The sequence below is a fragment of the Choloepus didactylus genome, chromosome 3 (genome assembly GCF_015220235.1).
Source record: "Choloepus didactylus isolate mChoDid1 chromosome 3, mChoDid1.pri, whole genome shotgun sequence".
Taxonomy (NCBI): Eukaryota; Metazoa; Chordata; class Mammalia; order Pilosa; family Megalonychidae; genus Choloepus; species Choloepus didactylus.
The window spans coordinates 58,139,098-58,165,971 of NC_051309.1; the positions used below are offsets into that span (position 1 = coordinate 58,139,098).

At 34.7% G+C, this 26,874-nt stretch overlaps 2 protein-coding genes across 2 annotated transcripts in view; both read right to left on the minus strand.

Moving 5' to 3' along the window:
• AASDH (aminoadipate-semialdehyde dehydrogenase) overlaps positions 1-5,653 on the minus strand; it is a 35,478-nt gene extending 29,825 nt beyond the window's left edge. The window contains exons 1-3 of the mRNA XM_037829859.1: positions 5,416-5,653; positions 2,807-3,056; positions 114-234 (exon numbers count right to left, since the gene is read on the minus strand). Of these exons, the coding sequence (XP_037685787.1) occupies positions 114-234; positions 2,807-3,036 (351 nt within the window). The 5' untranslated portion in view covers positions 3,037-3,056; positions 5,416-5,653. The remainder of the gene's footprint in view (positions 1-113; positions 235-2,806; positions 3,057-5,415) is intronic.
• A 4,536-nt stretch (positions 5,654-10,189) lies between these two features.
• PPAT (phosphoribosyl pyrophosphate amidotransferase) overlaps positions 10,190-26,874 on the minus strand; it is a 32,743-nt gene continuing 16,058 nt past the window's right edge. The window contains exons 2-11 of the mRNA XM_037829865.1: positions 20,489-20,555; positions 19,845-20,051; positions 17,843-17,955; positions 17,598-17,743; positions 17,008-17,080; positions 15,717-15,868; positions 15,027-15,154; positions 14,188-14,409; positions 13,655-13,775; positions 10,190-12,585 (exon numbers count right to left, since the gene is read on the minus strand). Of these exons, the coding sequence (XP_037685793.1) occupies positions 12,389-12,585; positions 13,655-13,775; positions 14,188-14,409; positions 15,027-15,154; positions 15,717-15,868; positions 17,008-17,080; positions 17,598-17,743; positions 17,843-17,955; positions 19,845-20,051; positions 20,489-20,555 (1,426 nt within the window). The 3' untranslated portion in view covers positions 10,190-12,388. The remainder of the gene's footprint in view (positions 12,586-13,654; positions 13,776-14,187; positions 14,410-15,026; positions 15,155-15,716; positions 15,869-17,007; positions 17,081-17,597; positions 17,744-17,842; positions 17,956-19,844; positions 20,052-20,488; positions 20,556-26,874) is intronic.

Here is a 26,874-nt window from a genome sequence, read left to right on the forward strand (position 1 = left end):
GTGCTGAGGATGAGAAAACCTGCAAATTTAGAAATCAACCAGTAGGGGAAAAAACACTTCAATGGAAAGATAAATGTAAAACACACAAAAACAATTTAAACACCTAAACTTACATCAACTAGCTTTTTTTCAACAAGGATATACTTTAAGTTACATTTTTTCATGAAGTAAGCTGATAATGCTGGTGGTGAGTCTGGATCAATAGGAGCATAAGCAGCAGGGACTTGGAGAATTCTAAAGAAATAAAGTACAGAGTCAGCACAGAATATCTGTTAAAAATAATCTTGCTTTAAGCATGTCTATTTCTCTATTTACTTTACCAGAAATACCCAGTGCTTTCATTGATAAATCTTTGGTTACGAATATTGTTATTTTATCTTGTTCCTCAGTATTTCCTATAAAAAATGCTCATTACTTATATAGAGAAATACAGTATAATATACTTGGTTAACTTTCTAGTGCTAAAATACAAAATAGGTGGCAAAGTCCAATGCCTTCATTTGTCTCTTTATATAAAATAAAATAAGCTAAACATCCATGTGCAACTTTCATTATCAGAATCTGCACACAACAAAAGACATATTTCACCAAAAACAGGACACCTTAAGGGGAAAAAAACTTTAAAATTGTCTTGTATGTGGCAATATTTACACAAGATCAAAGATCAGTTAGCCATTTTAACTAAAAGTAATCTGAAATATACTTTGGTGACACTAGATCTTTGCACAAAATAAATTCTCAATAAATTTTTATCAAAGATTTCATGAAAGTACATTTTTAAACAGTATTTTTATACTTATAAAATTACTGTACTAAGATAGATTATGAGATGAATATCAACTTCTCAAATCAGTTTTTTGATAGCCTTCATTTATTGTAGAACCCTAGTATAGTAATCACTGTATAAAAGGATAAGAGTTTAGAGTAATTTAAATGATTGAATATTTTGTAAATATTAATTTGAATTAGTGTCTTCTATGCATTCATGCCTCAATGTAGACAGGAATGTAGACCTGGCATTGTGAGATGGAGAACACCTTCTTGACCAAAAGGGGGATGTGAAAGGAAATGAAATAAGCTTCAGTGGCAGAGAGATTCCAAAAGGAGCAGAGAGGTCACTCTGGTGGGCACTCTTATGCACAATTTAGACAACCCTTTTTAGGTTCTAAAGAATTGGGGTAGCTGGTGGTGGATACCTGAAACTATCAAACTACAACCCAGAACCCATGAATCTCGAAGACAATTGTATAAAAATGTAGCTTATGAGGGGTGACAATGGGATTGGGAAAGCCATAAGGACCACACTCCACTTTTCCTAGTTTATGGATGGATGAGTAGAAAAATAGGGGAAGGAAACAAACAAACAAACAGACAGACAAAGGTACCCAGTGTTCTTTTTTACTTCAATTGCTCTTTTTCACTTTAATTATTATTCTTGTTATTTTTGGGTGTGTGCTAACGAAGGTGTCAGGGATTGATTTAGGTGATGAATGTACAACTATGTAATGGTACTGTGAACAATGGAATGTACGATTTGTTTTGTATGACTGCGTGGTATGTGAATATATCTCAATAAAAAGATAAAAATAGCTGTTAAGGAAAAGTTACTCAGTATAATTATTCATTAGGGAAATGCAGTTCAAAACCACAATGAAATAACACATAATACCCTTTTGGATCACTATAATTAGAATGATGGACAATAACAAGTATTGGTGAGGTTATAGGGAAATTGGAACCCTCATACATTACTGGTAGAGTTGTAAAATGGGGCCCCAAGTCCAGAAATGGGTTTTCCAGTTCCCAGAACATTAAATACAGAGATACCACATGACTCAACAATTCCATTCCTAGTTATGTACCCAAGAGAATGGAAAATACATCTGTACAAAACTTGTACATAAAAGTTCTCAACATCATAATACATAATGCCAAAAGTGGAATAAACCTAAATGTCCATTAATTGATGAATGGATAAACTGTATGTTAAATCCATCCAATGAAATATTATTCAGTCATAAAAAGGAATGAAGTACTGATACATGCTATGACATGAATGAGCCTTGAACACATGCTAAGTGAAAGAAGCAAGACAGAAAAGACCACATTTTATATGTTTCAATCTATACGAAATGTCCAAAACAGTCAGAAGCATAAATACAGAAAGAAGATAAGAGTTTGCCAGTGGCTAGAGAAGGGGGATGGGTAGTATCTGCTAGTGAGTATGGTGTTAACTTTAGGTTTGTAAAAATATTCTGGAATTAGATACTGGTGATTGTTGCACAACTTTGTAAATATATTGCAAAACACTGACACCACTTTAAAAGTGAACTTTACAGTATATTTGAATTGTATCTCAAATAAAATAATTGTTCACCTCTAATAAAAAAAAAAAAAAAAAACATATCCAAAACTTTCATGCATTCGTTCACTAAATACCCAAGTGTCTAAAAATTCAGCCTAAGAGGAAATAAAGATAGGTTAGTTCTGAAACACTCATTTTCTTTGAAGTAACAGAATTTAAAACTGTTTTCTTTTGGCAGGAAAATTAAGCCTTTATATTTTGGAGAACATCTATTTAAATGCTCTACTATTAGTTAAAACTTCTTGTTTCAACTAATTAAGTTCAAAGCAATTAATTTAAATGATTAAAAACATACAGGCTCCTTTAATCTGTCCAGAAATGACCAACCAATAGAGAAAAGTCCAGTAATAAACAGAACAGTAACTTGAAATATATTTTATGTGTTGAAGAACTATAAATTAGCTTAGAATAATACCAGGTTAACAGTTATAAAAAAATTACCCTAAAATCCAAGAGATTAAGTTTATTCCTGGATGGCAGTAGAGGCCAATTTCCCAAATTCCTTGAAAATCACAACGTAATAGCAGAAAATTTGATAATTCTGAAGCAGCATTAATCAGAGTCTTGTAGGTGTAATAAATTGGAGGCTGGTTGTTACATTCATCAAAACATACAGCTATTTTGTCCAAATGAAGGGAGGCAGTCTGATGTACCAATTCCTGAAGAGTCATTTCACTGAAGACCTAAACATCTTTGGTAAGTGAAAATAATACAACATATTACCAAAACAAATATGAGTTTTAGGGAACTCCAAGGGTGAAAGGGAGAAAGAGAAACTTCCGTGCAATCACTTCTCATAAAAGTAACTATATCAAAGATACATAATTGAAGAATCTTTGAATTTATGAATTGTCTGTGGTAACTTTGCTGAGAACAAAGAGGTTGAAAATTAATCCAGTATAATTAACCTAACACTGGATTAGAGGTGGAAGAAAATTTAGGAGGGGGTGGTATACATGGACGAGGATGGAACAGGAAGAAATTTAGACCTCTCTCTCCACTGACCATAACATAAAAAATAAACAAAGAAAACCAAATTTAGAATACCACATGCTCAATTTTTCCATTTTTCTTGTTATTGTTACAGATGGATTAAGATGTTACAGATATTACTGTTACAGATGTTCAAAACTCTGCATGCTGACTTTAAAAATGCTAATGCAAATAAAGGCTGCTTTTAAATTTCTGTACCACCTGTATTTAAGTGAAAGAAAAATCAACCTCTGATAAAATAAAAGAAAGAAAAGCCCATCCAGTTTTACCTATTCAGTTTTAGGACACTATATATAAAAACTGTGTTTTTTACTATTTATGATAATACTTTAAGAGATCACATCAAGTCATTATTATAATTAAGTAAGTAAACTCTTCATACTCTAGATTGATTTTAAAATTGCAAATAAATTAATCTAAATTGACATCTAATATAGCATTAAAACTCAATAAAAAATTACATCAATACGACGTTCTCTAGCCTTCTCAATGCAAATGGTACGGAAGATTTGAAGCAGTATTTCATCAATGAAACTTCAGGGGTCAATAATAACAAACAACTCACAAATTATCAGTGTTTCCTTTAAGATAAAGGTGAATTCCTCCCTCTCAGTGAACCCTACTTTCCAGATTTCAAAGCAAATAAAATTCATCAAGTATCTTGTTTTAATTATTCAAGTTTTTTTATTTATTAAGACTTATTTGAACCGATTTCCTTACTGATTCAAAATAAAACTTATTTTCATCTGTCATTTAATTAACAATTGAAAAAAAGTAAGTCTTCCCTAAAACGAAGGAAATAAACCAATCATCACTGAGACTTGTAAGGTGTGAAAATGCTTTATTATCTAAATATAAGGTTTAAAAATAAAAGATAACTTAGTATTTACAGAATTTCTTTTTAGTAAGCATTTCTATAAATACTAGTTATTTTGGGGATTTACAAGATCTAATTTTTAAGCTTTCCTTAGACACACAAATGATCATTATATGAAAATAATGAAACCCTTCCTTGGCATACACTAAAACTATGGGGAATGGGAGTTTATATAACAACTATACAGTTAGTGGGGAAGTCAGTTTACCTTCTGGTACTCTCCTGCAAAAGAACACCAAATTGCCTACACTACGTACAGTATCATACCAACGCAAACTTTTGCATTTTTACAAAAGTTTAGTCTACATTCAAAAGATGCTCTTCCCTTGAATGTAAAAACAGGTATAGCCATTAATTTTCCACATGAGGACAATCTGATGAATGTATTATACAGTTTAAAATTACTTGACACTACATGAAGGGGCAAGATTATAAAAAGAATTCTTTTAAAAATGGCATTTTAAATACTTTAGAACTAACCATACACTTCTATACAACAATGAATATGTTTTTCTACTTTTTGTTGCCAGTTTCTCAGAGGTTACTACAGACTTAAAGCAAAATCCATTCTTGTCGACTCAAGTTTTCATTTCTAATTGAATCATAAATACACTCACTCCAGATTTCTTCCTGGCTGTCCAAACATTTCTGGAACTTTACAGGGGAAAAAATAACTTGATAAACATTTTATACGTAACGGGATTTTTAAGTTTAAGATATTTGCTTCTTAATAACTGTAGAAGTTGCTATTTAGTCACCAGAGGCCTTACAAATTCTATGGTTTCTGGAACTCTGTGGGCTATTGGGCATTTTTAAAACTTGCAAATCATCTAGAAACTTTATTTTCCCATCTTCACCTACTGCTTAACTTACGTTATACAACTACGTTTAATAAAAAATAATGCACTTATAGCTTGGAATGTTTTGGAAAACATTCTTTCATTTTCCCTTCGCAACCACACTAGGAGACAGGCAGACCTGCCTATTTCCATTTGAATGAAGTGACAGAGGGTCGGCGGTAGGGTGACTTAGTCATTGCACCACACCAGCTCGTCAGACTCCACTGCCTCAAATCCGCGGCCTGGTTGTGGTCCTAAAGTTGACCAACCTGTCAACTTCGCTTCCCAGACTTCGCTTCCCTCACAGGCCCCACCGAACATCGCTTCCTGCCGCAACTTACTCAGAAGGCCTCGGGACAGGTTCGCGCGCTTCTAGACCTTTCCAGACAGCTCGACCCCAACACTTCTTTATCCACCTATCACAGTGACGCAGTTAACCCAGAAGTCGTAAAGCTGCCCCGCCGCGCAGCCCTTCCGGAAACTGAGTGGCGCGGACTCTTGCGTCATCGTCCGCGTCCATGCAGTCACGTCGCCACAATCGGCAGTATCTGGTCAGCTGGGAGACCTGATGAGCTAGTGTGAGAGTAGAGGTGGTGGCTTCCTTGGTCGACGGCTTCTTTTGCTGAAGGCCCTTGTTTCAGACGCCCACTCTGGCCGCGCAGTCTTGGCAGGGTTTGCAAGGACTTTGGAGCTTACCAGCTTGGGGCCTCAGCCTCACATACTTAGCCAGGGTACTCTGGTAAGATCTTGACTTCTGAGTCACGGTCTCCTCGTTCAATAAGTGGGGATAATCAGTCGCGTAGGGTTGATGTGAAATACGAGAGTATCTGACCATCATCCACTCGACATTTTCTGAGAACCCGCCCGAAACTGCTGGAAGCTCTACTACTGGGTTAAGACTGCAAACCGAGGCCCTGTCATAATTAAGCTGACATTCCGTTAGTAAGAAACAGATTTAAACGATAGCTAAGAAAATTTCAACGGGCAACAGGAGCTATGAAGAAAATAAAATAGGCTGAGGGAGGAGTTGTGTAAACTATATGCTTGAATGGAAGTCTCTGGAGAAGCAGAAGTGTAAATTATTACCAGTTGTCAAGGGCAATGATAGTGGTGTTTATAAGCTACTGTGGATAGCAGAGAGAATGCACGGCTTTTTTCTTTTTTTCTTTCTGGTGAGGGGCATAGAATGCTCTCGGACCCCCGAGTGGTTGGTGGCGAGAAACTAATAGTAATCCAAGATATGTCTCCGCTTGCCAGCTGAACTTTTCCACGGGAATGTCTCACAAGGCTACTCAAACATGGCCATTTTTTGTTTTGGGTTCGTCTTTGTTTCTGTTTTTGGCATGACACCATCATCTACCCAGCTAGCACTTAAAGAAATCTACATATATTTTTTACCCTCCCATATCCAGTTAAACCCTATGTCTTCCAGTCCGCAATATCTGTACCATGCCCAACTGTCTACATCAGAATCACCTGGAGTGATTTTAAAAAACATATTCCAGATTCTGAATCTTCAGCCCCAGAGATTCTGAACCCACCTATAGTGAGGATCCTAGAATCTACATTTTAAAAACGCTGTCGTCTCCATGAACTACTAGCTTAGTTTCTCAGTCGACCTTTTCTGGATTATTGTAACGAGTTCCTAAACCTTTCCTGTTTTGCTTGAGCCAACTAAATGAATTGCTACCATTTCTTTCATACCATCATACCATCTTTTTCTTTGTTTCAGTATCTGTCAACTCTCTGACTTTAAAGACAGCTGTTGTACTGTTGGTTTTTTTAATCTGAACATTTTTCCCCCTGCATCTCCCTCATTCCCTCACATCTCCCTCATTCCCTCAAGTTCCTTCTTGTTTTTTTTTTTTTTTTTCTTTTTAATTCTTTTGATTTTAGGCTCCATCTTTCATGTTAGAGGCTTCCCCCCATTTAAAGTAGAGCATTTAAAGTTGATTAGAAGCTCTGAGTCCATGGTTAAGATTTGTTGGAAATCAGGTGAGGGCAGGTGTCTCAGAATTCGTGATATAACTTCTTACTTTTCTCCTATTTTAGGTGCCTAGTGTCCTCCAATCCAAAAACCCTCCCTTTTACTCTCTCTTGGGGAAAAAAAAGCCTTCAGATATAGACTAGGGGAAGGATGGGAGGAAGGTGGCCCAAGGATGTAACTCATTCTTAAATGAACTTTTAATCCTATTTTTACCCTCTTCACCCCTACTTCCAGAAGCCAGTTCCTGAGCTTTTTAGGGAGTTCTGTGCTATAAATAGGATTGCCTGTTGGTTTAGAATTCAACTTTTCCAGGATGGAACATCTCAACTATTTCTCAACCACAGCAGTTCAGATTTTGTTTTTCCAAGTTCAGTTTAGGCATAAATTTTTTTCTGAATTGGGATTAGTTGGGTTGTGTTAGAAGGGAAGGGAATAAGGAGGAGAAAGAAACAAGCCACTTTCCAAGATAGATTTTGTTATGGATTGAATCAGGTTCCCCACAATGACATGTTCAAGTCATAACTCCTGGTCCTGTGGTGAACTCACCTGTAAATAGTATCTTCAAAGATGTTATTAGTAAGGTTAAGGCCAAACTGAATGAAGATGAGCCCTAATCCAATGACTGGAACCCTTATAAGCCGAGGATCCAAGCGTTCCTTGCTTGGGGTTCTCATGAGGTTGCAGTCAAGCTGCTGCTGTTGGTCTGAGAAAAGTCACCAGGCATCTGAAGGGTGGACTCAGAAGTGTATCCACTTTTAAAGTGGCTTATTGTCATGGTGGTTGGCTTGAGGTCTCAGTTCCCTACCACATGGAGCTCTACATAGAGCTGTCTGAGTGTCCTCACTACAGGTCAGATGGCTTCTAACAGAGAGAATGATCCAGGAGAGATAGCCAGATAGAAACTGCACTCTTTTATAACTTAATATTGGAAGCCACACTCCATTATTTTTTGCCACATTCTATCCATTACAAGTTCAGTCACTAAGTCCAGTACAGGGAGAAATTAAGCTCCACCTCTTGAAAGAAGAATCAAAGAAATTGACTTAAAGAAATTTTTAAACCCACCAATCAGGTAACATAGACTTGTGATCTTTTAAGAAAACAGACATTAAGCAAATAACTCTTTTGTCGCAATTATCTTATGTGCTACAAGAGCACATAATAGGGGAACCTAACTTTTTTCTGGGAGTGGGGATGAGGGGAATTAAGGATTATGTCCTGCGAAGAAATAACTGATAAAAGAGTTATGTGAAGGTTAAAATAAAGACATGTATGTAATGGGGGGGGGGCATAAGAGATATGGGATGCTTTGGGTGTTGTTTTTTAATTTTTTCTTTATTTTGGAGTAATGAAAATGTTCTAAAATTGACTGTGACAATGAATCCTCAACTATACGATACTATGAGCCATTAATTGTATACCTTGGATGCATTATATGGTTTGTGAATGTATCTCAATAGAATTGCCTTAAATTATGTGAAGGAAAGCAGTGTGAACTGGGCAGAGAATAAACATGGAAAGGGCTAGCAGGGTACAGGGGGAGGCATTTGATACTTATATAAGTAGATGGAGCAGAGTAAAAAGAGGTAAGGATGAGAAGTAGGCAAGATCTCACAGACAGGCCACATTTATTTTGGACTTTTTCTCAAGAGCAATGGGAAATCAGTGAAGGATTTTAAGCAGGATATGATGACATAATCAGGATTACTTTAGAAGAATTTGGAGACTGGATGGGGTGAAGCAAAAGTGGGTAAGAGATTTAAGTGGCTACTGCAGTATTCTAAGTAAGAGATGGTGATTTTCCCTAGGTTGATGGTAATGAAGATGGAAAACAAAAGATGGTTCCAAGCATATTTAAGGGATATTGTGAGTAAAAGACACAAAGGTTGAGGGTGTGGGAAGGTTCCAAGCATGTTTAAGGGATATTCTGAGTAAAAGACACAAAGGTTGAGGGTGTGGGAAGTTTCAAAAATGACTCCTGTGTTTCTGGCCTAGGCAACTGGTTGAGATAATAGTGTCATTTACTATGCCAGGGGGAATATGGGAGAGAAAGCAGCTGGTAGGTTGTGTGATTTACTCTAACAGTGCTCAGCTACTCAGGTGAAAGCAATGAAAAAACTGGTGCTCAGTTTCACTCAGGCTTGGCATTTTGACAGGTAACTATGAAAGAATAGAGGGATGAGAGAAGTCAGAGTCATTGCAAAGAGAGTGAGCATATCAGTATGCCAAAGAAACCAAAAATGCAATTTTTCAATAAAGCAAATTCAAAAATGAGAAAGTACAGAGGCCCACTTGAATCTCCTTTGTGCAGTCATTATATTAGATGGTGTAGAAGACTCCTAAAAGGTTAAAGCATTGACGCCTGCCATCCAACATCCTGGCTACATAGAAAGCCAGTTTCTGCACACACAAACAGATTTACCTTTTATACTGCAGCTTATTCTAAAATGTCATTTCAAGGAACATGCACTTTCTCAGAAGAGAACATTCCTAGAGGAATTGAGTAGGCTTTTCTTGAAATTCAAAGAAAACAGTTCAATGAGAGGCAATAATACTATACTTGAATGGATTAAATCTGTCAAAGCTAAACTTTGTCAGATTCCAGGGCAGGAGAATCAGAGATAATATCTAAAATTGGTACATTCAGAAATATTGTGAGCTAATTATTTAGAAACAGAGCTTAATGAAAAAGATTTAAATGTGGTGCACTGGACAGCAGGACTGGGGAGAATGGTAATTTTTTGTTTTCCAACTTTTAATGTATATGCATGTATTATTTTGATTTCTAAAAGTACTCTCCTCAACACACACTTTGGGAACCTAAGTCTCCTCTTCTGTGACACCTTCCTCATTTCTCTTAGTGTTTCCACAAAACTTGCCACTCTCATAGTGCTTACTTAGCACTGAATTTATAATTACTTTATTTTCTTTCCTACTTAACAGTTTTGAACTTAAGGGCTAATCCTGGATATTTTCCAGTCCCTGTTTGATAGCAGGTGGTCAATAAATGCCTGGATCAGAGAAATAAGATGTGACTAGCTTGTGCAAAGTATGGGACCTAAATGTTGTCATCATGCTGTTCACCATTAACATACTAAGTCACTATTTCAAAAAACTGCACAGACACATATTGAAACATACTTATTACATATATTTATCACCAAGGCATCACAGTCACAAAAAAGAAGGCTTAGTTTAGTTCACAACAATATAGATCCTGTGAAAACACATTTTTCATCTTGTAGTTTATAATACTCTATATAATTTTTAATGCAATTAAACAACACGAGATTACATTTGCCAAGAAATGTGATTTAATTCAGACTTTGAAAACTTGTGAAATAAAAGGACATGATGGAAATACATTAAAAAATCTGTAGAATTACCAAACTGTCACATTACTAACTTCCATTATAAAATCAATTCAGTAAAACAAAATAAAAACCATGGAAAACACAAAAGTCAAATTAAAAGATTTTGGTTTAGTACCTTCCCTGAGTCTCTTGTTTTTAAAAATCAAATGTAAGCCTGGTTCAAAATTTGACCTCCTCCATGCTGCTACAGGGAATACATTTAAGACAAATGGTTTTACAAGCTGAATTGGTCCCAGAGCTTTAATCCAATGCCAATTTGCTTGTGCCACAGGGTTATCTGACCTGCCGGTGCAGGTGAGCTTAAAGACCTATCAAGATTTTACCTTGGCCTGCAGTAATATAACGCATGAGACTATATCCCAAACGAGGGTGAAATATTTAATATTTAATAAATATTAAATTTCTAAATGGATATGGACACTATATACATCAAATTGTGGTACAAGCTTTTATGTTTTTAAAAATTTTACACAGATGGGAGGCTGTAGGGCATGTCTTTTTAAAATTTTAAATCATAAATGTCTTAAGAAAAAACTTCAAAAAAAAAGATATTTTCACAATTTAAAAAAATCTAATTTCTTAGCTCCCAATAAAACAAAGTATGAAAAAGTGATTATAAATTGGTTCTTGGATATGGGCACCCAATTTCAAATATGGATTTCCTTAATCCTTAAACAAAATTGTCCCTTATAGTGTATCTACTTGCTCATTTAATTGCAATTATATGTGCGTACCCATATCATGTATACAAATAAATTTATGTTTGCAAATGATCAAGCATTGCATAAAAAAGCATATTATAATTAAACAAATTAAAGATTTGCTGAGTATAAAAAATGTTTTTCTGAATTTCAAATGTATTATGTTTACCTGCTGGGTTTATGCTAGTAGGGCACTAAGTATTATGGATCACACTTTCTAGTCAAATGTAGGAAATATATTTTTCCAGCAGACACATTTTTCACAACCATTCTCAGGGCATCTCAATGAGAGTTGCAAAGCACTACCAAATTGTGTCTCATCACATCATAATGAAATCTCAATTGCAGAGTAACAGCCAACATTTCAAAAGCTACTAATAAAATTTAGGGGTGAAATGATGGCTCTTACCACCAAAAGTGTGACACTTATTCACACTCCTATTTAGTTTAATAAGATAAGCACCCCATTCACAGTTGGAGAAACTGAGGAACAAGTATCATCTGTGAGTTAAAAAAAAAAAAAAAGATTTGTCTAAGTTAGACAGGGAAGCCAAGGTCACAACCAAAATGAGAAAGAGACACTAGACACTTATAATGGATTCAAACTGCATGAAATTTTGCATTTACTCACCTATCTGCGTCACACATCCTACCTACATCTAACCTCTGCAAACCCTTTACACTATGAACTTGACAAACACCACTTACCATCTGTCTTCTGACCAGATGATAAAGGCTAGTTAACACTTGTGTAAAAAACAAACAAAAAAGCCACATATTGCTGTACTATACACCATTAGCAAGGTTCAATTATGAAAATGTTCCATAACTGAATTTCAACAATTCTCAAAAAACATTTCCAAAATTCTCTAAGAATTCTTAGGAAGATACAGTACCTGGCAATTCTAATACAGAAATTTACCTCTTCTTTGCATTACTGTTGAATATCTGAAATTAAGTGTATATGATATCTCATAATTGGTAACTTCAAAGTTTTATTAAACTACTAAATAAAACTGAAAGGAGCACACAGAATTCCTAGATAACACCAAAATATTTATCTAGGATTATTAAAGAAAGCATAGCACTTTGGTAGCCTTTTCAGAAAAACCCCAAAACTCACAAAGGTAAACATAAGCATGTGGCATTTTACATTGTACCAACTGAGTAACAATAACTGGATAATAAGGCTTAATCACTATAATTTCTTGACCAACTTTATATCTTGAAATGACTAATTTGTCCCCATCAGCTACCAATCCAATTCCACAGGGTATTCTCCAGTGAGACAAGCGGTACAATGACTGCTCTTTTCAAAACATTTCAGACCATTCCCATTTTCTTGAATCATAATTCCTTGCTTTTCCACTTTCTGTTTTTTAAATTTTGCTCTTTCTCGTACAGATGAAACCAGTCCTTCTACTGATAGATATACAACACTGTTTGCTCCTAGAGGGGAGAGAGGGAAGGAAAAAAGGTCATGAGATTTCCTTTAGAAAGCAAGAATTATCTCAACAGAGAATAGTTACAAATAGAAAAGACTAAGCCAGGTACTGAATTTTTAAACTGAAAAATGTCTCCTTCAGCCTTTAAAAAAAGAAGAAAGGAAGGAAAATCAATAAAACTCAGGGTCTTGAGTTTTAAAATTTTAAAATGGAGTTCAGAGATTAACATAATTTAAAATAGCAGTGGAGACTTCTGGTGTAAAAAACTCCAGGAATAATTTTCTTAATTTAAGAAAATAGATCTTGAAGTTAGTAAGATTTGGGTTCAAATAGCTCAAGGTCATTTACCTTTTCTAAGTCTATTTTTTCATCTGCAAAATGGGAAAAACAATGTAGGGTTTTTGTGATGGCATTATAAAATAGATAAAAGCATGTAATGAAATTCCTGGCAAATAGTGAGTACTCACAATATGATACCTATCAAGTTATCACTCAAAATATTTAATTGTAAGGCAAGGGCATGACCAGCCATAAACAACCAGTATGGAGTTACCAGAGCACACTGGCTGAGTATTTATGTGATATTTAAGTAATCTGTACCTCACCTGACTTTGAAAGGAAGATGTTTTGTCCAGGATAATCTAGATCTCTAAGTCTCCTTATCACTAAAGATATGCTTACATAAGCCTTTTATTTTTTTATTTGTATCCACATCTAAACTACTCTATTGGGATCTGTAATAAAACTGTTTTTGCTTGTCTTGGGATCTGACTTTTGGAAAGCCTCATTCCACAAACCTATCTGAAGTAAATTCAAGAGTCACATACTCCTGGAAGCCTTTCTGTCCTCTAATCTCACCTTGGCCTAGCTCTCCAACACAGCACTTACTGTGGTGCCCATATAAGTAACTCACTCTCACTATTCAGAATAATGCTCAACACCCCCTCAACTTATCTACTTTTAACAAAAATTGAGCACTACTTTTTATTAAAAGTGCAAAGTTTTATGAGCTTTTGGAGTTTCTCTGTTAATAAATGATTAAAGATAAAGTTTAAAGAAATTTTAATACCTACCTAAATATTCTGCAAGATGTTCAAATTCTGGCTTATTGGCAATAAGCTCTTCTTTTGTGGGAATATTTATTCCCATGAAACATGGATATCTAATTGGTGGTGAGGCAACTCGAATGTGTACCTTGGAAAAGAAATCATTTCACACATTATTTTGAGATTAACTACAACTATATGCAAAATTATCATTCATTGTCCAAATGTAACATAAAATGGTTTGAAAGAATACTTATTAACAACATACGGGAAGTAAAGCAAACTACAGAATGTTGCACTGAATTCATTACCAAGTGAAATATTTAGAGTTAGAGTAAACTTTGAAATTTAAAAATGTAACAATGTGACAAATTGGTTACACTGGGATGGCTTCTAAATCTTCAACATATTTTCCAAGTTGTTACATACTTATTACTAAACCAACAAATCAACTTTATTTGAAAAGTGTTGATGTGTTAAATGTACTGAATTTTGGCCTTTTATGCCAGTATCATACTGTTAATTATTGGCGCTTTAAGATATGTTTTAATATTCCTTACCTCTTTTGCACCAGATTCTTTGAGCAATTTTATTATGGGAGAGATGGTATTGCCTCTCACGATAGAATCGTCTACAAGAACAATTCTTTTGCCTATAAAGTTGTCTGACAATACTCCAAATTTTTTTGCAACACCAAGCTGTCTTAACCGCATATTTGGCTGAATGAAGGTTCTTCCTACATAGCGGTTTTTACACAACACTTCCACATATGGAAGTCCACACTGATGGAGAAGGAAAAAAAAGGACAATGAGAAGCAAAATACAGAATACATTAAGCTCCTATTTTCTCTAAGTCATGCTGCCATTATAGCATGTATGTTAAATTACAAAGTGTGGCTGTTACTCTGAACTCTTCATCATAAGATTACAATACCCCTTCACTATTCAAACTGTGGTGGGAAAAGGCTAAAAGAAAAACCAGTGAAAGTAATATACTTGGTGGAAAAAGAATTCATTTTGCCAGAATTTGTATTGCTTCTCTGAAACAAATATCACTATTATTCAATCTTGGAAGAAAATGCTAAACATGTGAAGACAGGCAAAGAATAAATCACTGTCAGAAGAATTCACATATTTAAAAAGCATCAGCCACAGAAATTAAGATGCTTTTTGAGGGAAGGGAAGTAATGTATCCACTTCTCAAGGTAATACTCTAAAATAGTGCCACTGAATGAAAAGGCACTATTTATTGAATAGAAACTCTTGTAAAGAATTAGGATTAACCCCTAAACCTTCCTTTCTTTACAGTAAGTTGATAAATTTATCTTTATAGACAAGGATTTCTTATTCTACTACTAGGAGAATAATTCACTCGATCATGTCAATTAAAAGAAAATACCTTTGCTGCATAACCAAGGGCAGCAGGTGTAGCAGATTCAGGAACAGTGCTGACCAAATCTGCATCCACAGGTGCTTCAATTGCTAACTGCTGACCACAACGGTATCTTACCGTGTAAACCATTTGGTCTGTATGTTTAGAAAAGGAAAGAAATTATTTTACTTAATATGATATGATATGATAAATGATATTGCTAGTATAAAAAACTAGTTTTCCTAAAACATTTCAGATTGAGAACAAAAAAGAAAAGCAGGATGTACAAGAACACTAAAGTGGGAAATGTTTGGCAAACTTCTGAAAGTTTATCCTTCAGAACAAAATGTAAGGAGTTGGATTTATAATATATACATATATAATATATACTACCTGGCACTATAAGACCTTTGTACAATATTAGATATAAATTATTAAATGATTCAGATAGTCATAAACTGGCAAATTAAAAAAAAAAGATATCTGACTTTAATGCAGCTCTGAACATCTTGATCCTTTAAACTCAAAGAAAAATCCAAGAGTTGAATGAAAGAGGATATTAGTGATTTTGTAAGTTGTAAGTTAGGTACCATATCCAAAACATTAACTATGTGCCTTTTAAGAGCTAGGTGAACCCCTGGGCCAAGAACTGCCATGTTTCAATGAGATAAATAAAAGTTATATCAACAATAATCAAAGAAAAGAAATATTCCTTACCTTCAAATATACTATCTGGTCTTGCAAAATAAACATATTCAAATATACAAAAAGCCATTGGATTTCCTTCAGACCTTGATACAGTATCAAGAGTTTGGACACTATGTCTGGATATTTTCACAATTTCTCCAGGCAAGACTTCACGGAAATATCTTGGTAAGCAATTTAAAGAAAGAATACTTTTAATAAACCGATCCTTTGGTTTGATAATAACATCTGTTATGAAATACACATTGAGTTCCCTCCTACTTCATAGAGAGAAAAACACTTTAGTTTAATATGAAGTCTAGAGATAGATTTTTAAAAAGCAATATGCCTCCAGCAATAATTTCTGTAAATCTTTGTTACCCCCTGTGCTGGTTTGGATGTATTATGTCCCCCAGAAAAACCATGTTCTGTAATCCAATCTTGTGGGGGCAGACTTATTAATCTTTTGATTAGGGTGGAAACTTTCAATTGAGTATTTCCATGGAGATGTGACCCAACTGTGGGTGAGACCTTTTGGTTAGATCATTTCATGGAGGTTTGGATCCCACCCATTCAGGGTGGGTCTTGATTAGTTCACTGGAGTACTTAGGAGACCTCAAGAGCTGACACAAACACTGACACTTGGAGAAACACTTGGAGACACAGACAGAAGGATGTTTGGAGATACTAAGCTAAGAGAAGGAGCCCAGAGTTTGTCCCAGAGAAGCTGAGAGGACCCCCAGAAACTTAGAAACGCCCTGGGAGAAAGAAGCAAGGATGCACAGGAGCTGACAGAGAGGAGCGAAGACAGAAGCCCAGAGACATTTTGGAGAAAGTCATTTTGAAACACAACCCAGGAGCAAAGGACCAACTGACAGGGGTGTTCCGGACGCCATCGGCCTTTCTTCAGTGATGCCTTTCTTGTTGATGCCTTAGTTTGGACGCTTTTTATGGCCTTAGAACTTTAAATTTGTAACCGAATAAATCCCCTTTATAAAAGCCAATCCATTTCTGGTATTTTGAATAATGGCAGCATCAGCAAACCAGAACACCCCTAAGCTCTAATTCAGAATTAAAAAAAATAAGGGCCAAAGGGACATTTTTATCCTGGCTTAAGTTTTTCTGTTTTAACTATTCTTTGTTAAGGCAACTTCTCCTTCCTAAAATGAATCTCACGGCATTTTTAAAAAAAGCTAAATTAAAATGAGCACAATGTACATAAGGAACTGCATTTATAAATGTTTTCTTGTGAACATCAAAAAGAAAACTTTCATATAAAAATCTCTATGAATGTAGAGAAAATGCTTAATAACGTAAAACTTACAATGCACCAATAGATAAAAAGCTACAAGATTCTGAAGATACCACCCATCCTTCCGTTTCTGAGAGCTTTTTCCCTGTAAATCACAAGACAATTCAGTTAATACATTCAAGAAATTTTAAAAGAGGTTACCTATTCAAGAAAATAAATACCAAATAGACAAATTGAGAAAGATCACAGAATATCTGCTGCTACGACTTTAAGAACACAAAGATTTTCATTTGGCTTGAGCCAAACATAAAATGATCTTCCAAAATCCTTTCTAACAAATGATTCCATGGCTTGAGTAAGACGTGGTAAGTCCAAAAAAGCAATAAAATCATACTGCAGAAATGAAAAAGCTGGGTAAAAGATATGAAGAGACAATTTAGGTAGGAAGAAATAGGAATGGCCAATAAATACATGAAAAGCAGTTCATCCTCAGAAGGTGTACAAGAAAATATACTTTGAAAACAAAGGATACTGCTTTTTTTTTCTTTTACCTACTCCTTCCTCACCCATAAGCTTCTTACACCTAGAGATTTTCAAGTGTGCCAGCAGTAAAACAATGACTCTGCTAAGCATGAGGCTAAATTCCTTCTGAAGTTCATTACCTTTTCCATTTATATCAGATACAGGAATAAGACGACCAATGCATAGAGGGCGATTTCCATAAGGATCTCGGACTGCATAAATAACATCTCTGTGCATAATAAGCAGGGAGTATGCTGTAGGTGCCTCCTTCATTAAGTTTTTAATCCTGAAATTAATCAAATAATTGAATGAATAAACTTTAGTTACAAACACATACAAGATCTTATTACCAGAGATGCAAAGTTTAGTCCAATTTTATAGTTACCTAGCTACCCAGTCTGGGGTGTCATCTCGTTCCTGAGGAGGGGTATATGCCAATAATTGGGTAATCATTTCACTATCAGAACTTGTTGACAGACCAACACCATGACGCAGAATCTATTTAGAAGGGAGAAAAATTTAATCATTGGTGGGAAACTTCATCCCCACTCCTCACCCAGTGGCCCATCATTAATAGAAAGAACCCAGACATTCTGTTGATGCTCACTTATGAAAATCTTGCATTCCACTAATGGTATGTATATACTAATAATGGACAATCACTGGTAGAGGCAATGACAATTCTCTCAAGGTTTTCAAGCAGAAAAAGAAAGGTGCTTTAGGAGATTTACAGAAAAGCTTTAGAAAACTAAGTTTGAAGGAAAGTAAACCTGCAATGGGGTGAGGGGAAGGGAGGGTAGCTGGGATGTGAATTGTAGTTCTAACTTTTTCTACCCTCAACACCCCTGATGCACCTGTTTTTAAATTATTTGGCATATATACCTAGGAGTGGGATTTGCTGAGTCATACAGTAATTCTATGTTTAAGTTACTGATGAACTGCCAAACTGTTTTTCACAGTGGCAGAACCATTTTACATTCCTACCACCAACAGATAAGAATTCCATTTCCCCACATTGTTGCCAAACTTATTCCTGTTTTCAAAATTGTGGTTATCTGAGTGGGTGTGAAATGGTAGTTCATGATTTATATGCATTTCCCTAATGACTAACGATGTTGAGCTTCTTTTTATTTTGTTAGTTATTTGGATATCTTCGCTAGAAAAATGTCTATCCAAGTCCTTTGCCCATTTTTTCAATTGGGTTATTTGTGTCTTTGTGATTGAGTTGTAGTAATTCTTTATATATTCTGGATGTTAAACTCTTACCAAAACAAACAAACAAGCAAACAAAAAAAAACCCATCCCTGATGCACAGGATACATTCCATAAGAAAGAGTAGCAAACTACAATGGTGATTCTAAAGCCAGGTTTGGTGGTGGTGGCGGTTATACTGTCTAACCATCCTTATTACCATGGAGACAAAAGATAGGAATTGACCGTATTAAACAATTAAATATAGAAGGTGTAATAAATATTAGTTGAATGAACTCTAAAACCCTGGGAAATACTAAAAGCTAGTATCAAAAATAGAGGGGCAACAAGCAGTTCAGAAGTTTGGGTTCTAGGTATTTTCCACCCATCAGTTCATCATCATTCAATTTCATAAGTGAAATGCCTGGCCTCAGGCATTACTAAGGGAATAATAGTGTCTGTGTAGTATGTATTACCATCCTTTTACTAAATAGTAAATACCACCTGGTTCTGAGGTCACCAAACCAAGATTATTGGAATCTAATGAACTGATGAAACCTGACATCAATTAATGAACAGCCAGAATAGATAAATAAGAAGCCATGAAAAACAGAAAAATACTTTCACCAAGTAGTTCAAAAAGGAAGAGGAAATGGTGGATGAAGGAAAAGGCACAAATTAGACACAATAACACAGAAACCTCCCAACATATAATGAACAAAAATGTATATAAGTAAACTCTCTTTGCCCCTCCTCACAGATAAATTAGTTTCTCGTTGTTTCCAAATATATTTGTCATCTGTCATCTTAAAGTTTATGCTCAATTTTCTTATGCTTTGAACATGGGGACAAAGTTAAAGGGTTGCCAAGAATCCATAAACTAATTTCTCTGTGCTTCTAGCATCAACCACAAATCAACTTTTCCAAATATCTGCTCTAAAGCAGTGCATCAGGATCACCTTGGGAGCATATTAAAATGAAGATTCTCAGTACCTCCCCCACTCCAGACACTGGAGTGGTATCTTGGAATCTGTAGTAATAGCAAGTATTCCAGGTAATTCTGATGAAAACTGTTTTTTGCAGTTAGACAACAGGTAGCAACAACTAGAAAATGCCCTTTACCAAGATCCTTGATAAATAATTTATTTTCATTAACTAAGCCCAATAGTGAGAAAAGCACTTAAAAAAACACTTACCTTTTTCCTTAATCGGGCAGCATTTACCAATTCGCCATTATGTGCCACTGCTATTTTCCCATGAAGCGTTTCAACAACAAAGGGCTGACAATTTTCTAATTCACATTTTCCGGTAGTAGCATACCTTGTATGTCCAATACCAAGATTTGAAATATATAATTTCTTTAAATTATCTTCATTAAAGACATGATTTACAAGACCCATACCCTAGAAAAGTCAAAAGTAAAAATGTGTCTTTAAAAAAAACAGAAAATAGCAAGTAATAAAAGCTGTGCTGGGCCCTTTGCTTAGACAATCCTAAATTAGACAATATCTGTGCTTTGAAATTCTAATCTTAAAAAAAAAAGACTAACTTAATTGTGAAAACTCTAAAGCACTTAAGTTTTATGAGACACTTTGCATTAAAACATTTAATAACAGATGTACTACTAAGCAATAAAATTTGTCAAATATATACTAAAATTATTTGCATTAAAAAAAAATCAAAACATCTTAAAGTATTTAAGTAAATGACCTGTTTGAATCAGTCCTATGCAGCAAACTATCACAGATGTTTATTTATTCAACTTCCCCATCCCCATACACAAAATTATCATCTGGCTACTGTTACCTTCATAACATGTTTTTCTTAATGTTCAATATACCTTGTGTGTTTTGAATGTTGGCACTGTACTCCCATCACTGGTCACAATACCAGCACTCTCCTGACCCCTGTGAATATAAAAAGTTATCAATGGTTAAATCAGCTCAACTGATAAGCTTCTTGAAGAACTTTACCAAAGATACCTTTCTCAACAAGCATCCATGAGTTCTCAGTATGAAAACACATTCAGTGTTACTTGTATGAGTAACTTCTACATTCAGTACATTCAGAATCAGTACATTCTATTGAGCAATAGAAGCAGATGATATTTTTCTAACAGTGCCACACACTGTCCTAAGTACTTTATACAAATGAGCTAATTTGGCTTTCATGACAAGCCTATGAAGTAGATATGATTATGACCATCCCTATTTTACAGATAAGGATGCTAAAGGAATGGAAGTTAATACAGAGAGCAGGACTCAGACAATTTGATTCTATAATTTGTGCTTCTAACCTTTGTACTTATGACCTCTAAACAAGGTTTCAGCTGGATGAATGTGTAGATAGATATAAATGAAAACCTCCAAATATAAAAGCAGGTAAAATGCTCAGTTCTGGGTATTAGAATTATAAATGAAATTTATTTATACTTTTTTGCTTTTCTGCATTTTCCAAATTTTCTCCCACAAATATCAAAAAAATAAATGCTGTTTTTAAAAACCCTAAGTTTGACCTGGCATTCTGTCTATTTCCCATGTCTGTACTCTGTTTCCTGCATCAACGTTTTTAGGTGATGAGACAAAGAAGCCAAAAAATAGGCTGGAGGTAGGGTAACATGTTAAAAGTTAAGAGGTTCTGCATCTCTTTGGAGTAGAAACTCCAATTATAAAATAAAGGTTCTGCTTGTGTAACAATTTTGTAATAGTTCTGAAAAACTACTGAATAAGTACAAAGTACTTATTGACAAATTTTTGTTCCAAATAAATTATTTGTATCAGGTACAAATGAAAATTAAACCTTTACTATATTTGCATGTACACATTAATAATTATCAATATATGTGCCTGAGCTATTTGGTAAAAATGATATTTTTCAAAATTACATATTGTAATTGTTTATGCATTTTAATAACAAGAAAACAACAGTATATTAAATGTGTTTGCAAAGTAAAATCTAAAAACTCAAATGGAAATGGTTTATCAATGCATTAAATACTATGCTAAAAATAGATATGCATAAAATTATATAATCTGAATACATCATGACTTAGGATTTCTTTATATAGTGAAATGATTTTGTCTTTAAGTTAACGGATGCTAGAAGAGTAGGTGATTCATGTCAGAGCAAGTCATAAAAATGTTAGCTATAAACACGAGGGCAGAAACTACCATTTCCAAAAAAGTTTTAAAAACCAACAATCATTTGGTAAAGCCGAGTAAATTCTGTAAGAAAGGAAATACAAAAACATGGTTTCTTTTGCCTCCAGGGCAATTCTTTCTTAAAGAAAATGTTAGGAATCATTTAGGTTCAAGCTGCTTTAATCGCAAAGCCTGCTCATTTGGTAGTTTCTCAAGTTACTCCCCTCAGGCAGCTTGAACCAGTTAAACTAGATCCTTTCAGCTCTGCAGAGCTTATTGACAATCAGCTCTCTGGTTTCCTAGGAAACAAAACCTTGGCTAGAAATAGTGAATCATTTCCAGGTCACTTTCAACATGGAGAGTGGAGCAGGAAAGCACTGGACTGAGGAGGAGGTTAAAGCTTTGCTAAGTGTCTGGGCAGAAAAAAATACACGAAAACAACTTTATGGAACACTAAGAAATAAAGGAATATTTATTTACATTGCTAAAAGGCTGCAAGCATTAGGAGTATACAGAGATTGGAAACAGTGCCGGGCAAAGTACAAAAATCTCAAATATGAATACAGAACAGTTAAATATGCCCACAACTCTGGAAACAGCTCTAAAACTATGAAGTTCTTCCATGATTTGGATGCGATCCTGCAGTATGAACCTGCCACACAATTAATGGAGAAGGATGCAAATGGCAGGCGCCTGGCAACGCTGAACCCAAGTACAGCCCCAGAGAACATTGAAGGTAAAAAGGAAAAGTACTATTCTCTTGTTTTTAACCTAACAAATTGTAAGAGTATAGGACTTTGAAGCCCATATGAAAAGCATGGCCTGAAAGGTTGGGGAAAAACAGAAAAAAACACAAATGACTTGTTAAGCTATTTTGCACAGGTTAAAAATTTTTAATTAAAAAAAAAAAAAGAAAAATAGATCAATACCACCACTACCTGAAAAACACACATGAAAATGACATTAACTGCTAGTGCCAACTGCTCCTTGTCAGAAATGTCTTTTAAATATGGACTGGGTTCTTAAAATATTTCAGGTTTTAATTTTAGAAAAGCCTCAAAGGAAGAAAAAATCCAAAATACTGTTCAACTGTTGTTTCATAGCTCAAACATGTTCCACAAGACAAAACTTTCTGCTCTATTTTAACGTCCCACTTAACTAATTTATAAATAAAAGCACTAAAATAAAAATAATGTTAAACACATTTATTTTCTATTCATTTGGAAAAACAGCTCCATTTTAGCAATGAAGTAAAACAAAATCAACAGATTAAATGATTTACAGTTCAAAACAAGGTTCTTGACCTGCTACTTACATAGGGTTTGCTCACTGTAGAAGCACATGCATCACTAGGCAAAGGGGGGAAATAGCAGTAATGAGATTTTTAAGAGAAGAGTTGTTCAATTCCAAATACCTGTAACTACTGTCTATGTGTACCATATGTAAGGCACTGAACTACATGCATTCAGTGAATGAAATGTAATCTCGAGGAAAGGGGGGTACGGGGATTGCTAATTTAATAAACAATGGAGTCTGTAATGGTATATGCTATCAATAACTTTATTTTGCATTTATGTAAATATTAATGATATGGACTATTTTTTCTATACATTAATTCACTTTTACAAATTGACTATTCGTGTCAATGAAAGTCTTAGAAATTTGACTTCTTATGGCTTAGAATTTTGGCTGATTTTTATTTAACCTATAGAATTCAAAAGTTTTGTAATCATAGTTGCCTTTCTAAGGCTTTAAAAAGCCCTTCTTTCTCCAAGTTCGATTCATTCATGTCTTCTGGTTTTTCTATGGAGAAACCAGCAGATTTTTACTGATGTATGGTAAACTGAAGAAGAGAGGAAAATAAATGTGCCTTTTCCACTGTTGGGATCAACCCCATGCAGGTGGTAAGGTAGACGATCTGGTCCCCTCTGTTAGGCAGCAGGTAGCCTGAACCTTAGAAAAAGACCCAAATACACTTTAGACCAATTCTCATAGGCTCCATTTCTTGGCCATTGTAATCATCCTCATCCTCAACATCAAAAAACCTTTAGCCTACTGCTGCCCAACCACATTTCTTCTGTGACCAAGGTTCCACTCAATGTCCCTCCTCTTTAAACAAATAAATCAGGAGTAATGTTTTAAGAATTTTTGGTAAAATCTCCAGGGCACAGTGCCCCTGCCTATGATTATGAGATTCATGCTAGGGTCAGTCAATTTAAGAAAAAAATTCCGTTAAGAGGTTGGGTAGAGATCTCATTTACCCCTGCTGATGTTCAGCATCAGGCCCCTTTCCAGGTATAGAAAACTATGTCCTAAACCAGAAAATAGAATAATGGCAAACCTTACCTTTCCTGTTGTTTTCATAATCAAGCCGAAGTGTCAAATGACTGGGTATATCAGATCTTCCTCATTTCTCTCAAAAGAATTCTTATGTAACTCCGGATTTTTCTTTTCCCAGTTCCCCCAAGGAAAACAAATCCGTGCTCCCAACTAAAGCTCCAACATTCCTTAACTGCAATTTACCTTCAAGTAATTATGAAACTTGATTTAAATTTTGACAATTTTTACTTAGAGTTTAAAAATACATTTGCAAACAGGAGGGCCTTTGTACGTCCTATATTTATTTTTCAATTGTTTTTGTATTTTAATAAAGGAATCTCTAACATCTTTACAATAATGATAAACAGCATTTCTTTTCTTTAATGGGAATGCCTCTAAATATAATGGGAATCAAGATTTTAAATGAATGTTTATGCCATTAAAATCATACCTACCATTTGATCTCCTGATATAAAATACAATCATTGCTCACTACAAGAAACTATAACATATATGCAAATGATATATTTTCTTTAATCCAGAAAATTACAAAGAGCAATCAAAATGTACATAACCATGTCCTGTTTAGTCTGCAAACTCATTGTAGGCAAAATCCAACTTCAAGTACCAACTGACTTAAAAATTCTACATGTCTCCTTTGAAAAAGGTACTTTACTTTTTTCTCAATATTATCCTCTTCTTTTTGATTACTTAAAAAAGTAGCCTAAGCCTTATGAAAACCTGTATTAAAACCATAAAACAAGTTATCAAGGAGTCATTTTATTTTTCAAGGTTGTCATGGTTCTCTTAAATACATTCCTTAGTGCATTTAAAGCACAAATTAGATTGATTTCTGGAAAGTTTAGTATGCATCAATTAGCTACTTAAGAGACACTTTTGATCATATTTGCCAATAAAGCAAGATTTTTCTGATTAACTATATCTCACTGTAGGGCTCCTCCTACCTCTCTTTTACATTACTAATATACCATCTTTTATCAAGTGAGTACTATATTAAAAGCACCCAAGATACAAATACTAAATAAAATATCACTTTTAAAATGTAATTTAATTTAAAACCCAGCCACAATTCATTTCTTTTCTCTAGAAACTTCAAAAAATAATCAACAATTCTAAGGGAAGTCCAAAATAAGTCATGTCAATGGAAAAGAAGAAATCAGTAGATGCCTTTAGATACATAAATATTTAAACCATATAACACTTTGTTACAAAATGTGTCTATCACAAAGCCACAATCATCATGAATTTGATCAAATTCACCTCAACCCACTGACCTCATCAGTTATGTTAATCCAATTTTTATTTTCTTTAGTGCTTATTTCCAGAAGGAATGTTGTTTTCTCTCCAGGCAAAACATCAGCTGAATTAGAAGATGAGGAAGACATCTCAGGAAATCCTTTACTTTTGGTTTCTCATGTCAGACCAATGGAACTAGGTATAGTATGATATTAAAAAATATAATAAAACTGATCCAATTTCTAATTGGAAAGTGATATTGGCTTGTATTCTGAAAAAATGGATGATTTTCCCTGGTAAAAACACTTAGGATTAGTTTATGATTCCCCCCTTTTCAGCCACCTATACTGAAAAAAATCATACCTAAAACGAATGATTTATTTAACAACATGTAAACTGCTTAGGAATATAAGCCCTCTAATTTCCAACCTTATTTTTTAAATACGTAAGAAATGTAATGGCTAAAATTGCATATAGTAGGTACTTAATAAATATTTAATGAGCCTACCACTTTAGAGTTCTAGGGGTCTAAGACGGAATTTTACATCTGAAGGTGAACAATATCAAATTCAAAATGAAGTCCTGGATCCTCGTTTTGCTTTGAACCTCTTATTGAAGGCTAATCCAAATAAGGAAAAATAAAGAAAAGTATCAAAGAAATTAAATACACCACAAAATACAAACAATTCATAGACACTGGGGTCTGAACTACCTCTTTATTAAAGTATGGCCATGAGATCTGAGTAAAACACAAGTAAGACAATGAATAGCATTTGGTCTCAGATTAATGAGAAGCACCAACTGTTTAAGTCTATGGCTCTTCCAAGCTCTTTGCTCAGAGTAGCAGTACTTCTCAGCCCCGAGTGCACACTAGAATCACTGGGGGTGTGTGAGTGGCAAAGCAGCATGAGAGGTGTGGTTTATAAAAAAGCTCCCCCAGGACCCCAATTTATAGCTACTGCAACCATTAGATAAAGGAAAAGGAAAAGGAAGTTAAATTGTACCTGTCCTGCCTCAAAAAAAAGAGAATTATCTTCAGTGAGTCATTTTCTAATATAACCATATTGCTTCTATATCTAACTGTTAGAAAACTATATATTCAACTTTCACTACATGCCCCACATACTAAAGGAGTGGGATGGAAGAGAAAGAAATAATTGAGAGGAAAGATTATCAAAATATGGCTAATTAAAAACACAACCTTTATTAAAGCCAGTCACTGTCATGATAATGAAAGGTTCAAGTTCTATACTTATTTTCTCCATTAGATTAAGAGAAAAGCTAAGCTATGCTTTGTTAGTTCATCTCTTATGGAGAAAGTTACATTAATAATGTTCTATCAATTATTTATCTTGCCTGATGTATTAATCCATGTGTCTCTTTCCTGATATAGGTAATGCTACATCAACAATGGAACCCCCTAATAATGCGACTTTCATTCCGACTGTAGCAAATGAAGGAGGAAAACACTGGACTGTGCCAGAAGTCAGGGCTCTAATAGGCATCTGGG